The sequence below is a fragment of the Fusarium keratoplasticum genome, chromosome 8, assembly GCF_025433545.1.
Source record: "Fusarium keratoplasticum isolate Fu6.1 chromosome 8, whole genome shotgun sequence".
NCBI classification, from domain to species: Eukaryota; Fungi; Ascomycota; class Sordariomycetes; order Hypocreales; family Nectriaceae; genus Fusarium; species Fusarium keratoplasticum.
In genome coordinates, this window is record NC_070536.1 from 179,256 (window position 1) to 194,036 (window position 14,781).

At 49.5% G+C, this 14,781-nt stretch overlaps 7 protein-coding genes across 7 annotated transcripts; 3 read left to right on the top strand and 4 right to left on the bottom strand.

Annotated features, from left to right (window-relative positions):
• Positions 1–305: 305 nt before the first annotated feature.
• NCS57_00985600 (Zn(2)-C6 fungal-type domain-containing protein) lies at positions 306–1,918 on the bottom strand (the record flags this gene model as incomplete). The annotated part of the gene is made up of 6 exons (XM_053059616.1): positions 306–711; positions 755–775; positions 818–1,023; positions 1,070–1,626; positions 1,677–1,757; positions 1,801–1,918. The coding sequence occupies 6 exons, from the start codon at positions 1,916–1,918 to the stop codon at positions 306–308; spliced, it is 1,389 nt and encodes a 462-aa protein (XP_052910010.1).
• Positions 1,919–2,584: 666 nt separating this feature from the next.
• NCS57_00985700 (uncharacterized protein) lies at positions 2,585–4,393 on the top strand (the record flags this gene model as incomplete). The annotated part of the gene is made up of 1 exon (XM_053059617.1): positions 2,585–4,393. The coding sequence occupies one exon, from the start codon at positions 2,585–2,587 to the stop codon at positions 4,391–4,393; it is 1,809 nt and encodes a 602-aa protein (XP_052910011.1).
• A 711-nt stretch (positions 4,394–5,104) lies between these two features.
• NCS57_00985800 (MFS domain-containing protein) lies at positions 5,105–6,925 on the top strand (the record flags this gene model as incomplete). Its single annotated transcript, XM_053059618.1, has 6 exons — positions 5,105–5,268; positions 5,311–5,551; positions 5,595–5,904; positions 5,948–6,490; positions 6,535–6,629; positions 6,674–6,925. 6 exons carry the CDS (start codon positions 5,105–5,107, stop codon positions 6,923–6,925), a joined length of 1,605 nt encoding a protein of 534 aa, XP_052910012.1.
• Positions 6,926–7,217: 292 nt separating this feature from the next.
• Positions 7,218–8,211, bottom strand: NCS57_00985900 (uncharacterized protein; the record flags this gene model as incomplete). The annotated part of the gene is made up of 2 exons (XM_053059619.1): positions 8,146–8,211; positions 7,218–8,102 (listed from the first exon to the last, which is right to left on the bottom strand). The coding sequence occupies exons 1-2, from the start codon at positions 8,176–8,178 to the stop codon at positions 7,218–7,220; spliced, it is 918 nt and encodes a 305-aa protein (XP_052910013.1). The 5' UTR covers positions 8,179–8,211.
• A 405-nt stretch (positions 8,212–8,616) lies between these two features.
• NCS57_00986000 (uncharacterized protein) lies at positions 8,617–9,406 on the bottom strand (the record flags this gene model as incomplete). Its single annotated transcript, XM_053059620.1, has 3 exons — positions 9,311–9,406; positions 8,927–9,268; positions 8,617–8,886 (listed from the first exon to the last, which is right to left on the bottom strand). The coding sequence occupies exons 1-3, from the start codon at positions 9,359–9,361 to the stop codon at positions 8,617–8,619; spliced, it is 663 nt and encodes a 220-aa protein (XP_052910014.1). The 5' UTR covers positions 9,362–9,406.
• Positions 9,407–9,530: 124 nt separating this feature from the next.
• Positions 9,531–11,483, top strand: NCS57_00986100 (Zn(2)-C6 fungal-type domain-containing protein; the record flags this gene model as incomplete). The annotated part of the gene is made up of 2 exons (XM_053059621.1): positions 9,531–9,674; positions 9,717–11,483. The coding sequence occupies 2 exons, from the start codon at positions 9,531–9,533 to the stop codon at positions 11,481–11,483; spliced, it is 1,911 nt and encodes a 636-aa protein (XP_052910015.1).
• A 365-nt stretch (positions 11,484–11,848) lies between these two features.
• Positions 11,849–12,155, bottom strand: NCS57_00986200 (uncharacterized protein; the record flags this gene model as incomplete). The annotated part of the gene is made up of 2 exons (XM_053059622.1): positions 11,849–11,896; positions 11,943–12,155. The coding sequence occupies 2 exons, from the start codon at positions 12,153–12,155 to the stop codon at positions 11,849–11,851; spliced, it is 261 nt and encodes an 86-aa protein (XP_052910016.1).
• Positions 12,156–14,781: the final 2,626 nt, after the last annotated feature.

Here is a 14,781-nt window from a genome sequence, read left to right on the forward strand (position 1 = left end):
CTTGGTGATGAGCCCTCCAGATACTTGGTCGTCATATTTGCCGTCTCCATTGCAGCATTGTAACAAGTATCAGCACTGCAAAGACTTGGCAGTCGAATGCCACTCAGTTCAGCATCTGGGTAAGCGATTCTTTGGTGTAGAAGAATCAGGGATATGTTGTGGGTTGCATTGGCTACAGTCATATTTGGATCCATGACTCCAGGCATTGTTTCTCGTGAAATTCCCGAATCTTTCCATTGCTGGGGGAGATACATTTTCCAGCTACTTGTGTTAGACCCTTGTCAGGATTGTATTTGGCGGGATACCTACTGTACTAAGCGGAGATCCAGTTCTTTGAACCTCGTTAGCCAGCTCGAAACCTCTTGGCGGTTGTTAAAGTCAATCTTTGTCTGCAGAAAGTAGGTTGTAATCTGGCTCAGTGACTCGATGGACTCGACATAGTATGCAAACGCGCCAACCATGGACATATCCACGGTGCTTAAGCCTGTTTGTCCATGGGACGAAGACTCTGTGCCAGTACCCTCTGCGCCTGCTGAATGAGAAGGGCTTGGGTAGTGTCCTGGAAGAAAGGTGATGGAGTTGCCTATCTTGGCTCTTGAACGATCCCAAATGCCAAAATACGGCGTGACTGCAGGCTCATCTTCAAACCATTTACCACCGCAGATAGGTAGTCTACGACAGACATCTGCAGCAGTCAGGCTCGTGTTCCATCTACATGTGTCAGCGGAGTTAAACGGCTCGACTTGCTTCCTACCCTTTGACGACAGATGAGAATCTGGAAATGTTAGCTGCGTTCTCATCAAGGAGGGATTCCTACCTATCAAGAATAAAGATGTTCCAGAAAACCCTCCGTCTTTCTTCTTCCTCAACCCATTTGAGAGGCGGAGGCAAGCAAGTTGTAGACGGTAATACGGCTGGTCGCTGATGACGATCTTCGGCCTCAACTGATAGTTCCATGTACTCAACAGTCCTAGTAAGTGAACCAATTATGGGCCAGGCCTTGTCCAGGTTGCCATCCCCAATCTTCCATGTAAGCACAGCACAAGCGGACCAATTGTTATTGACTTACATCGGTAAAGGCAATAATGATAAGCGCTTGTAGGTTCTCCACAGTGAGGCCATCCAAGGCGTCCAATAGGACGGTTCGTCTGAGTTTGCAAGTCTCATTCTTGATAAACTCTGGTGAAAGGGGTTCTCCATCAGGCTCAAGATATCGAAGGGTGGCTACAGCCATAGCTTGTAGAACAACCTTGACTTCGTCTCTGTTGCTTTGAGCCCGTGTCCTAAAGTCTCTCATGTTGATCATGGGAATCCACGGTTGCACATGAGAAAAGTATGCATCTATCAAGTCGTCAAGGGCCTCATCAATCACATCATAGCCTCGCCGCGGCTCCTCGTCCTCTAGGGGCTCATGTCTTCTTCTCTTTCGGGCGGCAGTCTCTTGTGTCTGTTGCCTGTTTGGTATCATATTCTGGTTGAGTTTCTGCAACTCTCCAGCCAGGGTTGAAAGCACAGCTTCAAGGGGAGATGGCACGTTCGCCCCGTGAGCAGGCTCAATGTCAGGAAAAGCGGATTCTCCTCCATCTTCGGTATGAGCTTGTCCAAACAAGGCTCTCTCTACCTTTTCTGTCTCTTCATAAGCTAAGGGCACACAGTAGCGTAGCATAAGGACATACCTAGCCGTTGGTTGAGACCCTCTACGGCACCACTCTTCAACCCCGGCTTGGCCCGCCGTGCTTCATAGACGCATGTCGTTTCTAAACGGATTAGTCATGCCATAACCGCTCCGCTGAGACTTACGAAGTCGCTCGCAATTGGAACAAGCCGGTTTCTGTCTCGAGCACTTGAGCTTTCGCTTCCTGCACCCGCTACATGACGGGAGCTCGGCCTCGGAGGAAGGATCGTACGCGGAGTCCATGATGCCGACTTGTCAAGCATGAGGTATTTCCACATCAAAATGGACGCCGATGTTTTGCGGTTCATGGCGCGATTCATTCTCGACTCTGGATCCCCACAAACCGAATCAGTCAGACGTCGCTCCACTTGGCTCTGATTGGGTGCCTCTCTCATGGGTCGATGATCACGAGGTGAGTGTGGGGAAATGATGGTGTCGGAGCTCGGATAGTGGCCGTCCGAGACTTGGGCCGAGGTCCGATCAGGGGCAGGGTCATTTTCGATCTCAAGGCTGGACGAAGAACAGAAGCGATGTGGTTTTGCGATCAATTGGTATCATTCATGAATTATTGTAGAACCTTCAAAAACGAGTTTCAAAGAACAATACTATGTCCTTCCTTACATTGGGTAATCAATCTCGTGTTGAAGGGATGAAATCAGTTAAAAACACATGCCCCTGACAAGTAACATATCGCCAATGTTAATCCCAGCATAAATCATCCAACGAGTCAACATTACCATGTACCAGCATGACACAACGGCCAGGTCTCCGAGGAAAGGTCCGCATCATCTCCACCAAACTCACACCCCACCCTAGACACGAGGCCAAATGGGCTTTTATATCCAACACCGCTCAATCAAGTGCAAGTGACCAGTCTTCTATCATTCCATTCTTTGTCAATCTCTCAAAATGCTCAAACCTCAAACCAATGCCTACCGGGAGCTTGTCTCTCTGGATGGCATCTGGAACTTTTCCCTTGCTCAATCCGTCGAGCTAGAGACTGAACAAGCCTGGAAACAGGCGATCCCACCAACCCTCCAAATACCGGTTCCAGCCAGCTACAACGACATATTCGTGGACCCAAAAATCAAGGACCATGTTGGATGGGTTTACTATCAGAGAAACGTAACCATTCCTCGAAGCTGGTCTGGGCAACAATATGTTTTGCGATTCGACGCGGCAACTCACAAAGGTCGAGTTTACATCAATGACCAGTTCCTTGTTGAGCATATTGGAGGGTACACACCCTTTGAGGCTGACGTCACGGACCTTGTCGCCCCTGGACAACAATTTCGCCTCACTGTGGCTGTCAACAATGAGCTCGACTGGCATACTATTCCTCCTGGACGTGTCGAGACACTTGAGAATGGAAAGCGGAAGCAACATTATCAGCATGACTTTTTCAACTATGCAGGACTCGCACGATCTGTGTGGCTGTATAGTGTGCCTGAAATCTCTGTCAACGACATTACCGTGGTGACTGATGTTCAGGGGAGCACTGGGATTGTCAAATTTGAGGTGGCGGTCAACGTCCCACTTGGTCAGCATACCTGCAAGGTCACACTGCTTGACGAGGAGGGCAATGCTGTTGGTCAATCATCAGACCCCAAAGGCTCCATTACTGTTGACTCGGTTCATCTGTGGCAACCTGGAGCGGCATATCTATATCAGCTTCGCGCTGAAATCGTCTCCCAGGGTGAGACAGTGGATGCATATGACCTCGCTGTTGGAGTCCGATCCGTCAAAGTGTCTGGCAACCAATTCCTCATCAACGACAAGCCATTCTACTTTACAGGGTTTGGCAAGCACGAGGACACCCCAATCCGCGGCAAAGGACATGACCCTACATACATGGTTCATGATTTCCAGTTGATGAACTGGACAGGTGCCAATTCTTTCCGCACCTCTCACTATCCCTACGCGGAAGAGGTTCTGGAGTATGCCGACAGGCATGGCGTTGTGGTGATTGATGAGACAGCAGCAGTCGGTCTCAATCTCACCATTGTCGCTGGAATCTTTGGATTAAAACCCATCCCGACCTTTTCGCCAGACACAATGAATGACAAGACGCAAGATGCTCATGCACAAGGCATTCGAGAGCTTGTGGCTAGAGACAAGAATCACCCTTCTGTGGTTCTATGGACCATTGCCAATGAGCCGGCGGCTAGTGAACCAGGAGTCCGCGAGTACATGGAGCCGCTGGTGGCCCTGACCCGCAAGCTGGATCCTACTCGCCCTGTCTGCTTTGCAAACGAAAAGCAGGCCAGTATCCACAAGGATCTGATCGCCGACCTATTCGATGTTATCTGTCTGAATCGTTACTACGGCTGGTACCTAAATACTGGAGATCTAGAGGCAGCTGAAGAGGGTCTGGAACAAGAATTACGGGAGTGGGAGGGAAAGTATGGCAAGCCCATCATCATGACGGAGTATGGGGCCGACACCCTTGCAGGTCTACACACGGTCGGGGACGTTCCTTGGAGCGAGGAATACCAGAGCAGGGTTCTCGAGATGTCCCACCGCGTGTTTGATCGAGTGGAGAGTGTAGTTGGTGAGCAAGTGTGGAATTTTGCCGACTTTCAGACGCCTTCAACGTTCATCTTTCGAGTTGATGGCAATAAGAAGGGCGTGTTCACTCGAGATCGTAGACCTAAGAGCGCAGTCCAGGTTCTCAGGAAGCGATGGACCAGTATGGCTCAGAATCGAGCTTCGAAGTGATAGATAGCAATAGACTGTGTTCTTGTTTCACAATTCGCCCATCACTGTGATTGCACTCATACCTTTGCCATTTGATTGCCGATGCCGTTGCCGATGCTGCTGCCGCCACTCAAGCATTTCGTCCAGGCCTGTCCTCACCAACATTGCGTGATCCTTGTCGAATGGTTACCCACTCACCGATCTTGCCTGATCCATCATCTTCATCCAGCGTGACCTATTGAGGCTGCAAACCTATCCGGAGTTTGTCCGAACCTCGACCCTATAACACGAGTCGCGAAGAAATCTCGAGTTTAGCTCAAACTAAACCGTGAAGGGTTGGTCGTCCCACACCGGCTCTGGAGCAATGACCGGCCGACCACTACTCCGAATCCCACACCTACCATCGCATCCGTGAAATCCTTGTTCCCCCAATAAGCTACATGCTCGAAGCGACGTTAACCTGGGTACTGACAGCTAGTCCGGGGCTATTGACCCATTCCCCACGTTGTTGAATGAGGAGAGAACCCGCCAGGCTCTCCGCAATCAGCTCGTGGCGACATGTGGAGATCCGGGGCAAATGACTCTTTTGATGAACTTGAACCGTACATCAGACAAGGTCTGTTCGGTCTACTCTCCGAGTTTTTGTGAGTTGTTGAAGCATATAAACAGACCTCACCTCTCTTGAATCACACACTATCAACCTTTGATCCTTCAATCAGTACCAGCATCAACATGAACAAAGAGCAAGCAGACGTTGTCCAGGAGGAGCACGGTGAGAAGGGAGCCCATGAGGCCACCGCTGTCACTTCAGCTTTTGCTGGCTTGACCCGTGCTCAATGTGTCAAGAAGTTCTGGAGACTCTACATCACTGGCCTGGGCGTTTCCTTGGCGGGAATGTAAGTTGATCACTACAGCGTTGAATCATGCTGACCTGGTAGGTATGCTGGCTATGCCAATTCGGTAATTGGCAGCATCATTGCCAATGAGGGCTTCATTCAGTACTTTGCAACTGTTGAGGACCCAGACACTGGAAAGCCTGCTCTCAACGCTCAACATATCTCCCTTTGGTCTGCCTGCTACTTTATCACGTCGATTTTGATTCAGACTATTGCCCCTGTCACTGCTGATAAGTTTGGGCGCAAGTTCAACATGTGGGGAGTTACCTTTTTCCTCACTACGGTAGGTTTCCAACCAGATCTTTTGACCAGTGCTGATTTGTTAGTCTGTTGTTATCCAAGTTGTTGCTCCGAACTGGTGGGTTCTGTTGATTGCCCGACTTGTGGCTGGCTGCGCTGGAGGCATGTTGTCTACAAGCTGCATGGTTTACATGTCAGAAGTTGCCATGCCTCAGTTTCGTGGTGCCCTACTCGGCAGCTTCTCCCTTTCATTCGCTCTTGGTCAGGTGTTTTTGGCTGTGGCTCTCAAGGTCCTTGAGGAGACTGATCACATGGCTTTCCGTCACATCTTTTACTCCGAGTTTGTCTTTACCGGACTATGGCTATTCCCTATGCTCTACCTCCCCGAATCCCCTGGTAAGTGCCTCGACGGTATATCGATCTCTGCTAACATAGGTAGCTTGGTATGCATCTAAGGGGAGGGATGAAGAGGGTAAGAAGGCCCTTCGAAAGCTTGTAGGAAACGTCGAAGGTTATGACTTTGACCACGAATACTCCGTCTTCAGATACGAGTTTGTGGAGTCATTGTCCATGGCAAAGCACGGCGATGAGAACTCTGACTGGAAGGCCCTCTTTACCAGCAAGACCAACTTGAAGCGTGCCGTCATCTCTACACTTCCCTTTACCTTTCAGAACATTGTTGGCGTCCCCCTCATGTTTGGATATACCACCTACTTCTTCCAGCTCGCCGGTGTTGACGACCCCTTCCTCGGCAACATTGTTAAGCAAATGGTTCTTGTTGTGGGTATTCTTATCTCATTCTATACCGTCGATAAGGTCGGAAGAAGGACTCTAGTCATTGCAGGCGGCGCTGCTATGGCAGCCATTTGCTTTATCGTTGGTGGACTTGGCTTCATGAAACAGACCAGTGCATCCGGAATGGCCCTTGTCGCTCTTTGCTCCCTTTGGGCGTTTGTATATGCAAACTCGCTCGCTCCAATCGGTAAGTTGACAGGATTTTCCTTGACTTTTACTAACTGTTCAAAGGTTGGATCAGTCTGGTTGAGATTTCTAGTCCCAGTCTGCGAGCCAAGACGACCTCGATTGCCGTTACTATTCAGTACATGACAGGCATTCTCTTTGTGAGTAATCTCCAAAATATGACTGCGGCATCTAACTTCTGTAGAACTACACTGTTCCCCTGATGCTGTCAAACCAAGGGGCTGGATGGGGTCAGAAGATTGGTTTGTTCTTTGGTGGCATCACTCTGGTCTACCTCATTCCATGTGTTTTAATGTTCCCCGAAACCAAGGGACGAACCTATCACGAGTTGGATGAGCTCTTTGAGCAACGTGTCCCGGCTTGGAGATTTGCTTCCACCAAAACCTCGCACCAATTGGAGCTTGAGGCCAAGGCGGCAGAGACGGAGAAGTCTTGAGCAATACAAGAACTCCAGCTACTGGGTGGGGTTATGGAAGCAGTAGCTGCTATCAAAGAGGATGGAGAGTCATGATGACATAAGGGGAGAGACCAGTCATCCAAGAGGCAGGTATCTCGGATACTCGACTACAAGAGGCCGTTGAATATATCACGCGATGTGATACGCTTATTAAATGAATAGTGACTGAGTTGAGAAAGTAGTTGCGTCATGAGGCATGACAATCTCTATGGCACCAGCCTCAGTGTCGATGCCTTCTTCTAAGAAGTGGTTGATAACAACGCCGGCTTATTCAGTCGCCGACTTCCCCCATGTCCTTAATGTACAGCTTTACACCCTCATAGCAGCCAAGATACAATCCACTTCCAATTGTAGCCGCCACGCAAGTAAGAGTAAATCCTCGAAACAAACCGGGCATGCCCTCTGTGTGGAGGGTCTCTTTTGCGATATTGAGAAAGCTGACAGAGGGCCGTCTAGATCTTTCGAGCGTCTCAACGCCATGACCTCCAGCAGCCAGTCTCATCCTTGTCTTGATGACATCAATAGGGACTAGGAAACATGAAGTAAACCCACCAGCCAGTCCTGCGCTAAGCGTGCTCACTTGAACCTGCATCGATGTGCTAGCTGCCAGTTGAGGGTCCGTTTCGCCCATTTTCTCCAGTATCTGTGCTTTGATGTGCTCGTAGATGCCAAATGTCAAGCAAGTTCCTGGAAGATGACTGGCCAGCAACGCAGAGTATCCCGTCCATAATCTTGCAGGGTGAGCTGAAAAATGCCGGATGGCCTGGACCGTATACCAACCCCACGGTTTCCTTGGTCCTCCCAGTTGGATCTGGGCATTCTGCTTCAGAACTTCTGCAGGGTTTGAGATTGCACAGTTTACAAGCTCAGCCACACCACTGCTGGCCACATGAACTGCCCAAGGGGGGGCATTAAGGTATCCTGACTCTTGAAAGGCACTTTTCATGCCTTCGTATATGATAAAGAATGCAGCAGACGAGGGTATTCCAGTGAGTAGAGTGGGCCCAAAGCCTTGATAAAGGCCTCTAAATAAATTCTGTTTGATCCGGCCATTTGATTTGTATCGGATGGTATATAGTGGGGATTGAACGCGCGTAATGATTGTTTCCATAGGGTGAACGAACAAGTCCGCGCTTAATCCAGCGACGACGGCAGCCTAAACTTATGAGCGTGGTCGATTATCAAGGGGGGCTACTTACCGACCAAACCTCTGGACCAGTGCCAATTGACATGATTGTCTGGCGCTTGAGGACATTGCAGTGATGGTCAATAATCTTGAGAAAACCTGCTGTCGAAGGACACGGATGAGTGATCGGAAGCCGCGGACTCCAAGTCTATTATTAGAAGCTGGAGTAGTCTAACCGAGAATGGTATTTGTCAGACGCGTTTTATGGTAGTTACCCGGGACCTTGACGTTTGAGGGGGTTGAAGGGGTTGGTCCCTACCAATAGCCAGAAAGTCGGGAAGCAGCTTATTTCGAATGTTAGGTTAATAGTGGCTTTTCCTTAATCCTGCAATCAAGTTTGCGCGAGAAATTATTGTCTTAAGCAATGAAATTTGGACTCCAAAAGGGGTAGAAAGCAACAGCTTAGCCCTGATCAATTCAAGCTTTTCCCTTGCCGTCAAATACCCGCTAACTGACTTTTGATCAATGGATACGCTACAGCTAATCACTTTCGGTACTTCTTGATCGCGTCTCCAATGCCCTCTCCTCGCTGCAACGCCTCCAAGGTGTGAGCATCCATCTCGGCACGTTCCTTGCAAAGCTCAACGACTTGATCCATCAAAGATGGAGGCACCACGACAACTCCGTCAGCATCTCCGACAAGAACATCACCGGGGTTGATCCATAGATCGTCCTTGAACTGGAGTGGAACGTTGATTTCGGATGCCCGAGTAAAGGTATTGGACCCCAACGTCGAGGTTTCTCGTGCAAAAACCTGAAATAAGCTTAGAACTTGGGAGCGACAGGAGACTTACTGGAAATCCCAGCTCGCGATGCTCATTAATATCGCGAATGCGTCCATCTACGACTGCTCCGCCAGCCCGCAACGCGCTCGCTCGGGTCGACATCAGGCCACCCCAACAGGCAGAGTATAACCCCTTGGGTTGCTGGATATACATGATCTTTCCAGGTTCATTGCAGTCGGCAAAGTGTCTCTCAGGCTTTGGAGCATCGGTATCGCTCATAGTCACCATTTTGACCGTGATGGCTTGCCCGATGGTCCTGTGTGGCCCAGAGCGGTGTGCGGGGGACCACATGTGGATGCCATCGAGGAATCCTCCGTAGGGATACTTGAGTTTTACCAGCGCATCTCCGATCTAGAAGTGTTAATTGCGTCCTGTATAAAGACTTTGACATACATCGCAAGACGTAAAGACGCTCAGCCGCTTGATAGACGCTTTGAGGCTCATTGTGATGTTGGTGATTGAGCCAAGTTTGTGCGCGGATTTAGCGATCGGCTTATTCCGAACTACGTCACCATGAATCGCTTTTGATGCGGAGCTTCGGACTTATCCGATCAGCACCTTCACCTCGTCTCTCCTGACGATGTTGAACCCTCGCGCGACAGGCCTCACAAGAATGTCTTTCGAGAATGACGTAGTCCTCCCTCCGATAATTGAGTCGGCTCCAGCCGGTTTTGAACCTGCCGACTCGCCGTCTCCTCGTCGCGGGCTCAAGAGAATCTCTGCTGCCTGTCAGAGATGTCGCCGAAGAAAGCAAAAGGTATGAACCTCGTCCATTGACGTGCCACTGCTTACCATCAAGTGCGACGGAAAACTTCCGATCTGCGGGTCATGCGCCGCAGCCGCAGTCCCATGTGTCCCGTCAGACCGCCTGGTGATCAAAGTGGATAAAGATTGCGAGTGCGATCACCTCAGGAGCCAGGTAGAAAGCCTTAAAGGTCGCGTGAGGGAGCTGCAATCCCAACTGGCCCTGCACAGGGATAGGGCTAGTTCTCATGATCTCCGACAGCCAATTGGCGAGTCTGCCGATGGTGCAGGCAGCTTGGAAAAGTTCTACCGAGGCCGCATGCTTCTCCCGACGTTTCGAGGATCAAACGCTCATAGCCCAGAGGTTGGCTTTATGAGCAGTCCCTGGCAACTCTGGAATGGATTATCAGCGAGTGACGCTCCAACTGTCAATCCTGCTTCATTTTCTCTTCAAGATGATGGCCCAAGCTTGGTTGATGTGTTTTTCGATCGGAGATGGCCTCAATTCCCTGTTCTCCACCGGCCAACCTTTATGGAACAGCATTATCTGCCGTTTGCTAGCGGTCATCCCAGGAGCAAGCTCTCGGCCTTTCAAGTCAACATTGTTCTTGCAATTGGGGCTTCAGAAAAGGCCAGGACAGGTTGCAATCCATCCGTGTCTTTTCAAGGATTCTTCAAGGATGCAGTGCGCGAGCTGGACAACGTCCTAGCAGCTGATGACATTGACTGTATTCAGTGCCTCTTGTTACTATGTATCTTTGGCAGCAATGAGCCTCAATCTGTCAATCTGTGGCAAGCTGTTGGCCTGGCTTTACGGCTTGCAGTCGGCATTGATCTGCATCGACGAGAGGCCCTGGCTGGCAAGTCTCTTCTGGAAGCAGAAATGTGCAAGAGGCTGTTCTGGAGTCTCTACACGATAGATCGAAGCATATCAATCTCCCTGGGCAGACCAATCGGCCTCCAAGACGCCGATATCACCATATCTCTTCCCCTTTTGCTATCAGACGAGAAGCTCTCTGGACCAGCGGAGCAAGCAGTCCCAAACGTTTGTCCAGACGTTACAGACATGTCTGCTTTCCGTCACATTATCGAATTGAGACGAATCAACGCCGATATTTATAGAGCACTTCATTCTGCGGCCGGAGTTAATATCGAGAGTTCCAACTTGGATTCTATCCGACAGCAACACTATGCACTCCTCAATACGTGGCTATTATCAGCACCGCGATATCTTGCACCAATCTCGATGTATCAGACATCGGAATGGTTTCAAATCGCATACCATCAGGCTGTCATCAATGTGTATCGACCTTCACATGCCTCCCCTGTCAGCAGCGCTGATGCTATCCGGCTTTGCGCAGACTCTTCCATCAGTCTGATCAGTTGCTACAACGCATTATATGCCAAAAACAAGATCATCTACACGTTTGTGGCACTTGATTCGCTGTTTATGGCCGCTGTTACCATGCTCTACTCGATAAGAGCCAGCGCTGCGGTACGCCACGAACTTACCAAAGAGGTCGTCGAATCCAATATCGAATCATGCGTTGGACTGTTGTCCAAGATTTCTCACGGTCGAATAGTTGGCGAGAGAAGCATTCAGGTCATCCGAAGACTAGGAAATGCAACTCTCGCTGTATTTGACACCACATCATCTGCTGAGAGCGACATTGACACAGAATTCATGTCTTGGTTTGGTGTCAAATGTCAAAACCCTCCAGGGCCAGAATACCCTACGCCTAGTATTGACATTGCTTGGAATGATTTGTTTGAGCACGGGTATGATCTCAATGGGTTTTATAATGGGGACTTGTTACTCTAGGATGAATCAGTTAATTGATCAGCATGTCTCACATGATGGTCGCAGGACTGGATTCTACAACCACTTCATTGGGAAAGATTTCAGCCGCATGTGTCACCTTATTAAGCCGGGACTTCATAATAATCACAGAAATGGGATTTTCAGCATGTGGCACTGATCAGATGGCGCTCGTCACAGAGGCGCCCCCTATCTCATATGATAATGTTGGAAACAGAGGAAAACACGGGTTCAGCACGATAGGACCACTGCCCATGGCTCATTATCACAACGGAGTGATTATGGGTACCAGTTGCATCTCCATTACAGGCTAATCCTTTCCACCTATACCTCCCATCCACCGGCCATTACCAAGACGTCATCATCCTTCACAGAATGTCGACACAGTTGAGGAGGGCGACGTTGATGAGAGTACCCTGAAAGAGTCAGAACACGACTCAGCTGCTCCAGAGAAAAACTTACAGCAGGGGCGGAGGTTTGACAGCAGTAGGCGCTGCCATCGCAGTTCTTGCCAAGAACCTGGACAACGCAGTTGAGGAGACCGCTACAGCAGACCTGCTGGGCGTTGGCGTTGCAGGAGCCAGCAGAGCCGCCACCGCGAGCCTCAACCTCGGTGGGAGCGGCAATGGCAGTAGCAGCCATGGCGAGGACGGAGGCGGCAGTGGTGAACTTCATTTTGAAGGCTGAGTTGAGGTTTTTGGGTGTTTGAAGTGGTGGAGTGGTTAAACTGAATAGAGATGCTGGATGCTGATGACGAGTGAGTCGAACGAGGAGACGAGGCCTCTTTATAGTTGAGTTTTCAATCATCTCCCGCCGCAAGCGCCTTCATCTTCACCGTCTCGACAACCTTGAATCATCCTTGACTCCAGCCCACTATCCAACATGAGAGCTCGCAAAGTCCTTCCAGCCTCCTATTGGAGATGTTTTACTGGCAAATCAAGGCATCTGCAGTCTTCAGTTAAGCCCCACAAACAATTCAGATCGCCCGAGATCCGGTCGGTAGTTGATGTTGTAATGAATGGGCGCAGCAAAATCGGTCAAATGCATGTCGGATTCTTGGCATCTTGGACTGCATATTCCAAGCAGACAAATCAACTTCGGGGCCTACGAGCAAAACATAGGATGATAGTCACCCCACAACCCGGAACAGGATGTGCGCCTACTCAATAGTCTGGAGGAGGCTTGACTAGCACAACGTTGATCCCCGGAGCAAACGGCCCGTCCCTTGGCTCCGCAGAACCACTCTTCGTCATTGATTCATATCTGCGTAGTACCCAGCGGCTAGTTGCAGAATTCCCTGTCAAATACATGAAAATGGCAGTGGCAAGCTGAGAAACAAGGGATAGGCCCTGAATGAGTGGATTCAAGAAAGTGGGCTTAAATGATGTGTAGGAAGGGTCTTGTTAGCCACGTCGTCAATGGAGACTTGGAATCGCCTCACTTTGCCCCTGCACGATATCATAGGCCAATACCGCGTGGCCTGCAGGACATATCATGCAGGAGACTGCACACTTCATTTCACATACATACGAGACCCACTCGCAAGGCTCCTTGAACACAGCCGCGCGTGCCTGGGATCTAAGTTGGTTGCCGCTGCAATGTCGATCACAGTAGGCACTGACTCGTGATGCCGACGGTCAGGGGATGGTGCTTGTTGTGAGTGGCCTTGATCGATTGCGTTGCATTCAAGTCTTGACGAGAAAATAATTCCTTGGTTGATGCATTATTGAAGCTTACATACATCTGCATGGCCTTGAAATGGTAAGTTAAGCTATATTGTGGAGAAGAAAAGATTGTCATTGCATGAAAGCTCAACCATCTGATCAGATCCTTGACTTAAGGGCCATGTTGAGGAGAGGTAGGCTGGTAGCCAAGAATCCTTGGAGATGCAGAATCAAGCCAGGCGCAACTGGAGTATCATACGGCCTGCTGGCTGAAAAGTTCTCCTTCCCCGCAATTCATAGACAATCATTGACCTACGGAATCGGCTTCAAGTCGGCAACTCCTGAGATGCATGAGAACCAGTAATCTCGTATCCGGAGAATGCGCGGATGCAAGTATTTGGGACTCAGGGATCTTCACTTTGAGCAGGGTATTCAAGCCACTTTGACCACATCTTGACCTATGCCCTGTTGTTTAGTACATGGTATGAGCGCCACGCCAAACTTGGCGATAAGTCCTAGGCGTGACCCTTGTTGAGGCCCCGTGGACTATTGCTTGGGAGCCAGTAGCTGAAAACGCACTGCAATAGTGACAGCCATTTTCCTTACTTGGAGATGATCCTCGGTGTAGTGTGGATCAGCTTCTTGAGCTCCGTCTATTCACGGAGTAGGAAGTACCTCTTGAGGTAATCCAGGCGGCAGGCTCGGAATCACAATGGCCTCAGTCTTTGGTCGTCTGTACTTGTAGCCCACAATATTAACATCAACGCAAGTCCCGAAACTGCGAACCAGCTGTTGCTATAGTGCTGTTCTACTGTGCATATCGGGTTTGCCGCTGTATTTTCCACCACATCTGAGGTTTCATCCAGTCTCATCCAGTCCACACTGGTGGACTTGCTGTGATTTCAAGTCTCGGCAAAGCGGCAAAGCCTCGGTAGGTCGACTTGGATCGTCATGATCTCCGTGTTCAGAGTTATTTCGTCTCTTAAAACTGTGCTCGGCTCATGGAACTTGTTCTCCGTCATGTTGTACTTAGGGGCTGTAGTTACAAGCTGCTGACACCACATTTTGGGGCCGATTCCACCAGATGACTGCCTACAGTGCTGCAGCATGACTCCAAAAATTGAACTTCTGTAGCTTCCCTATTTCCAGCCGTCTATTGCAGATGAATCATGACTATTTGAAACACATCAGCTGCCGTTTGGTGTAGTCATGACTATCAAGCATGGCATGCTTCAAATCCGGTAGATGACGCGGCGTTGCAGTGGCATCTGCGATTTTAATACTGGGGCTCGATTTGACTTGCTCACCGATTAAAATTCCTTTGCATTCGAGCTGAATTTGTAGTTCAAGCTTCCTTTGCGAAGTCGTCATCTAGCGGGTCTCGCAACAAGTGCGTGTTTGTTTACATTGGACTTCGGTGTTTCCAGCGGCACTATAACCCGAGGTAGTGGTCAATGTAATGTGGAAGATGAACGGATTTATGACTATGTCATCTTGATATATGAATCTCTACACTGATAATCAAGCAATCGAAATACTGCTACTAGCAAATAATTCTTCTTCCTCTTCTTCCATTTCTTAACTTGAGACCTTGAACAAACGAGAACTTGAAGCTGCATCTGTCACAAAAGCTTCTT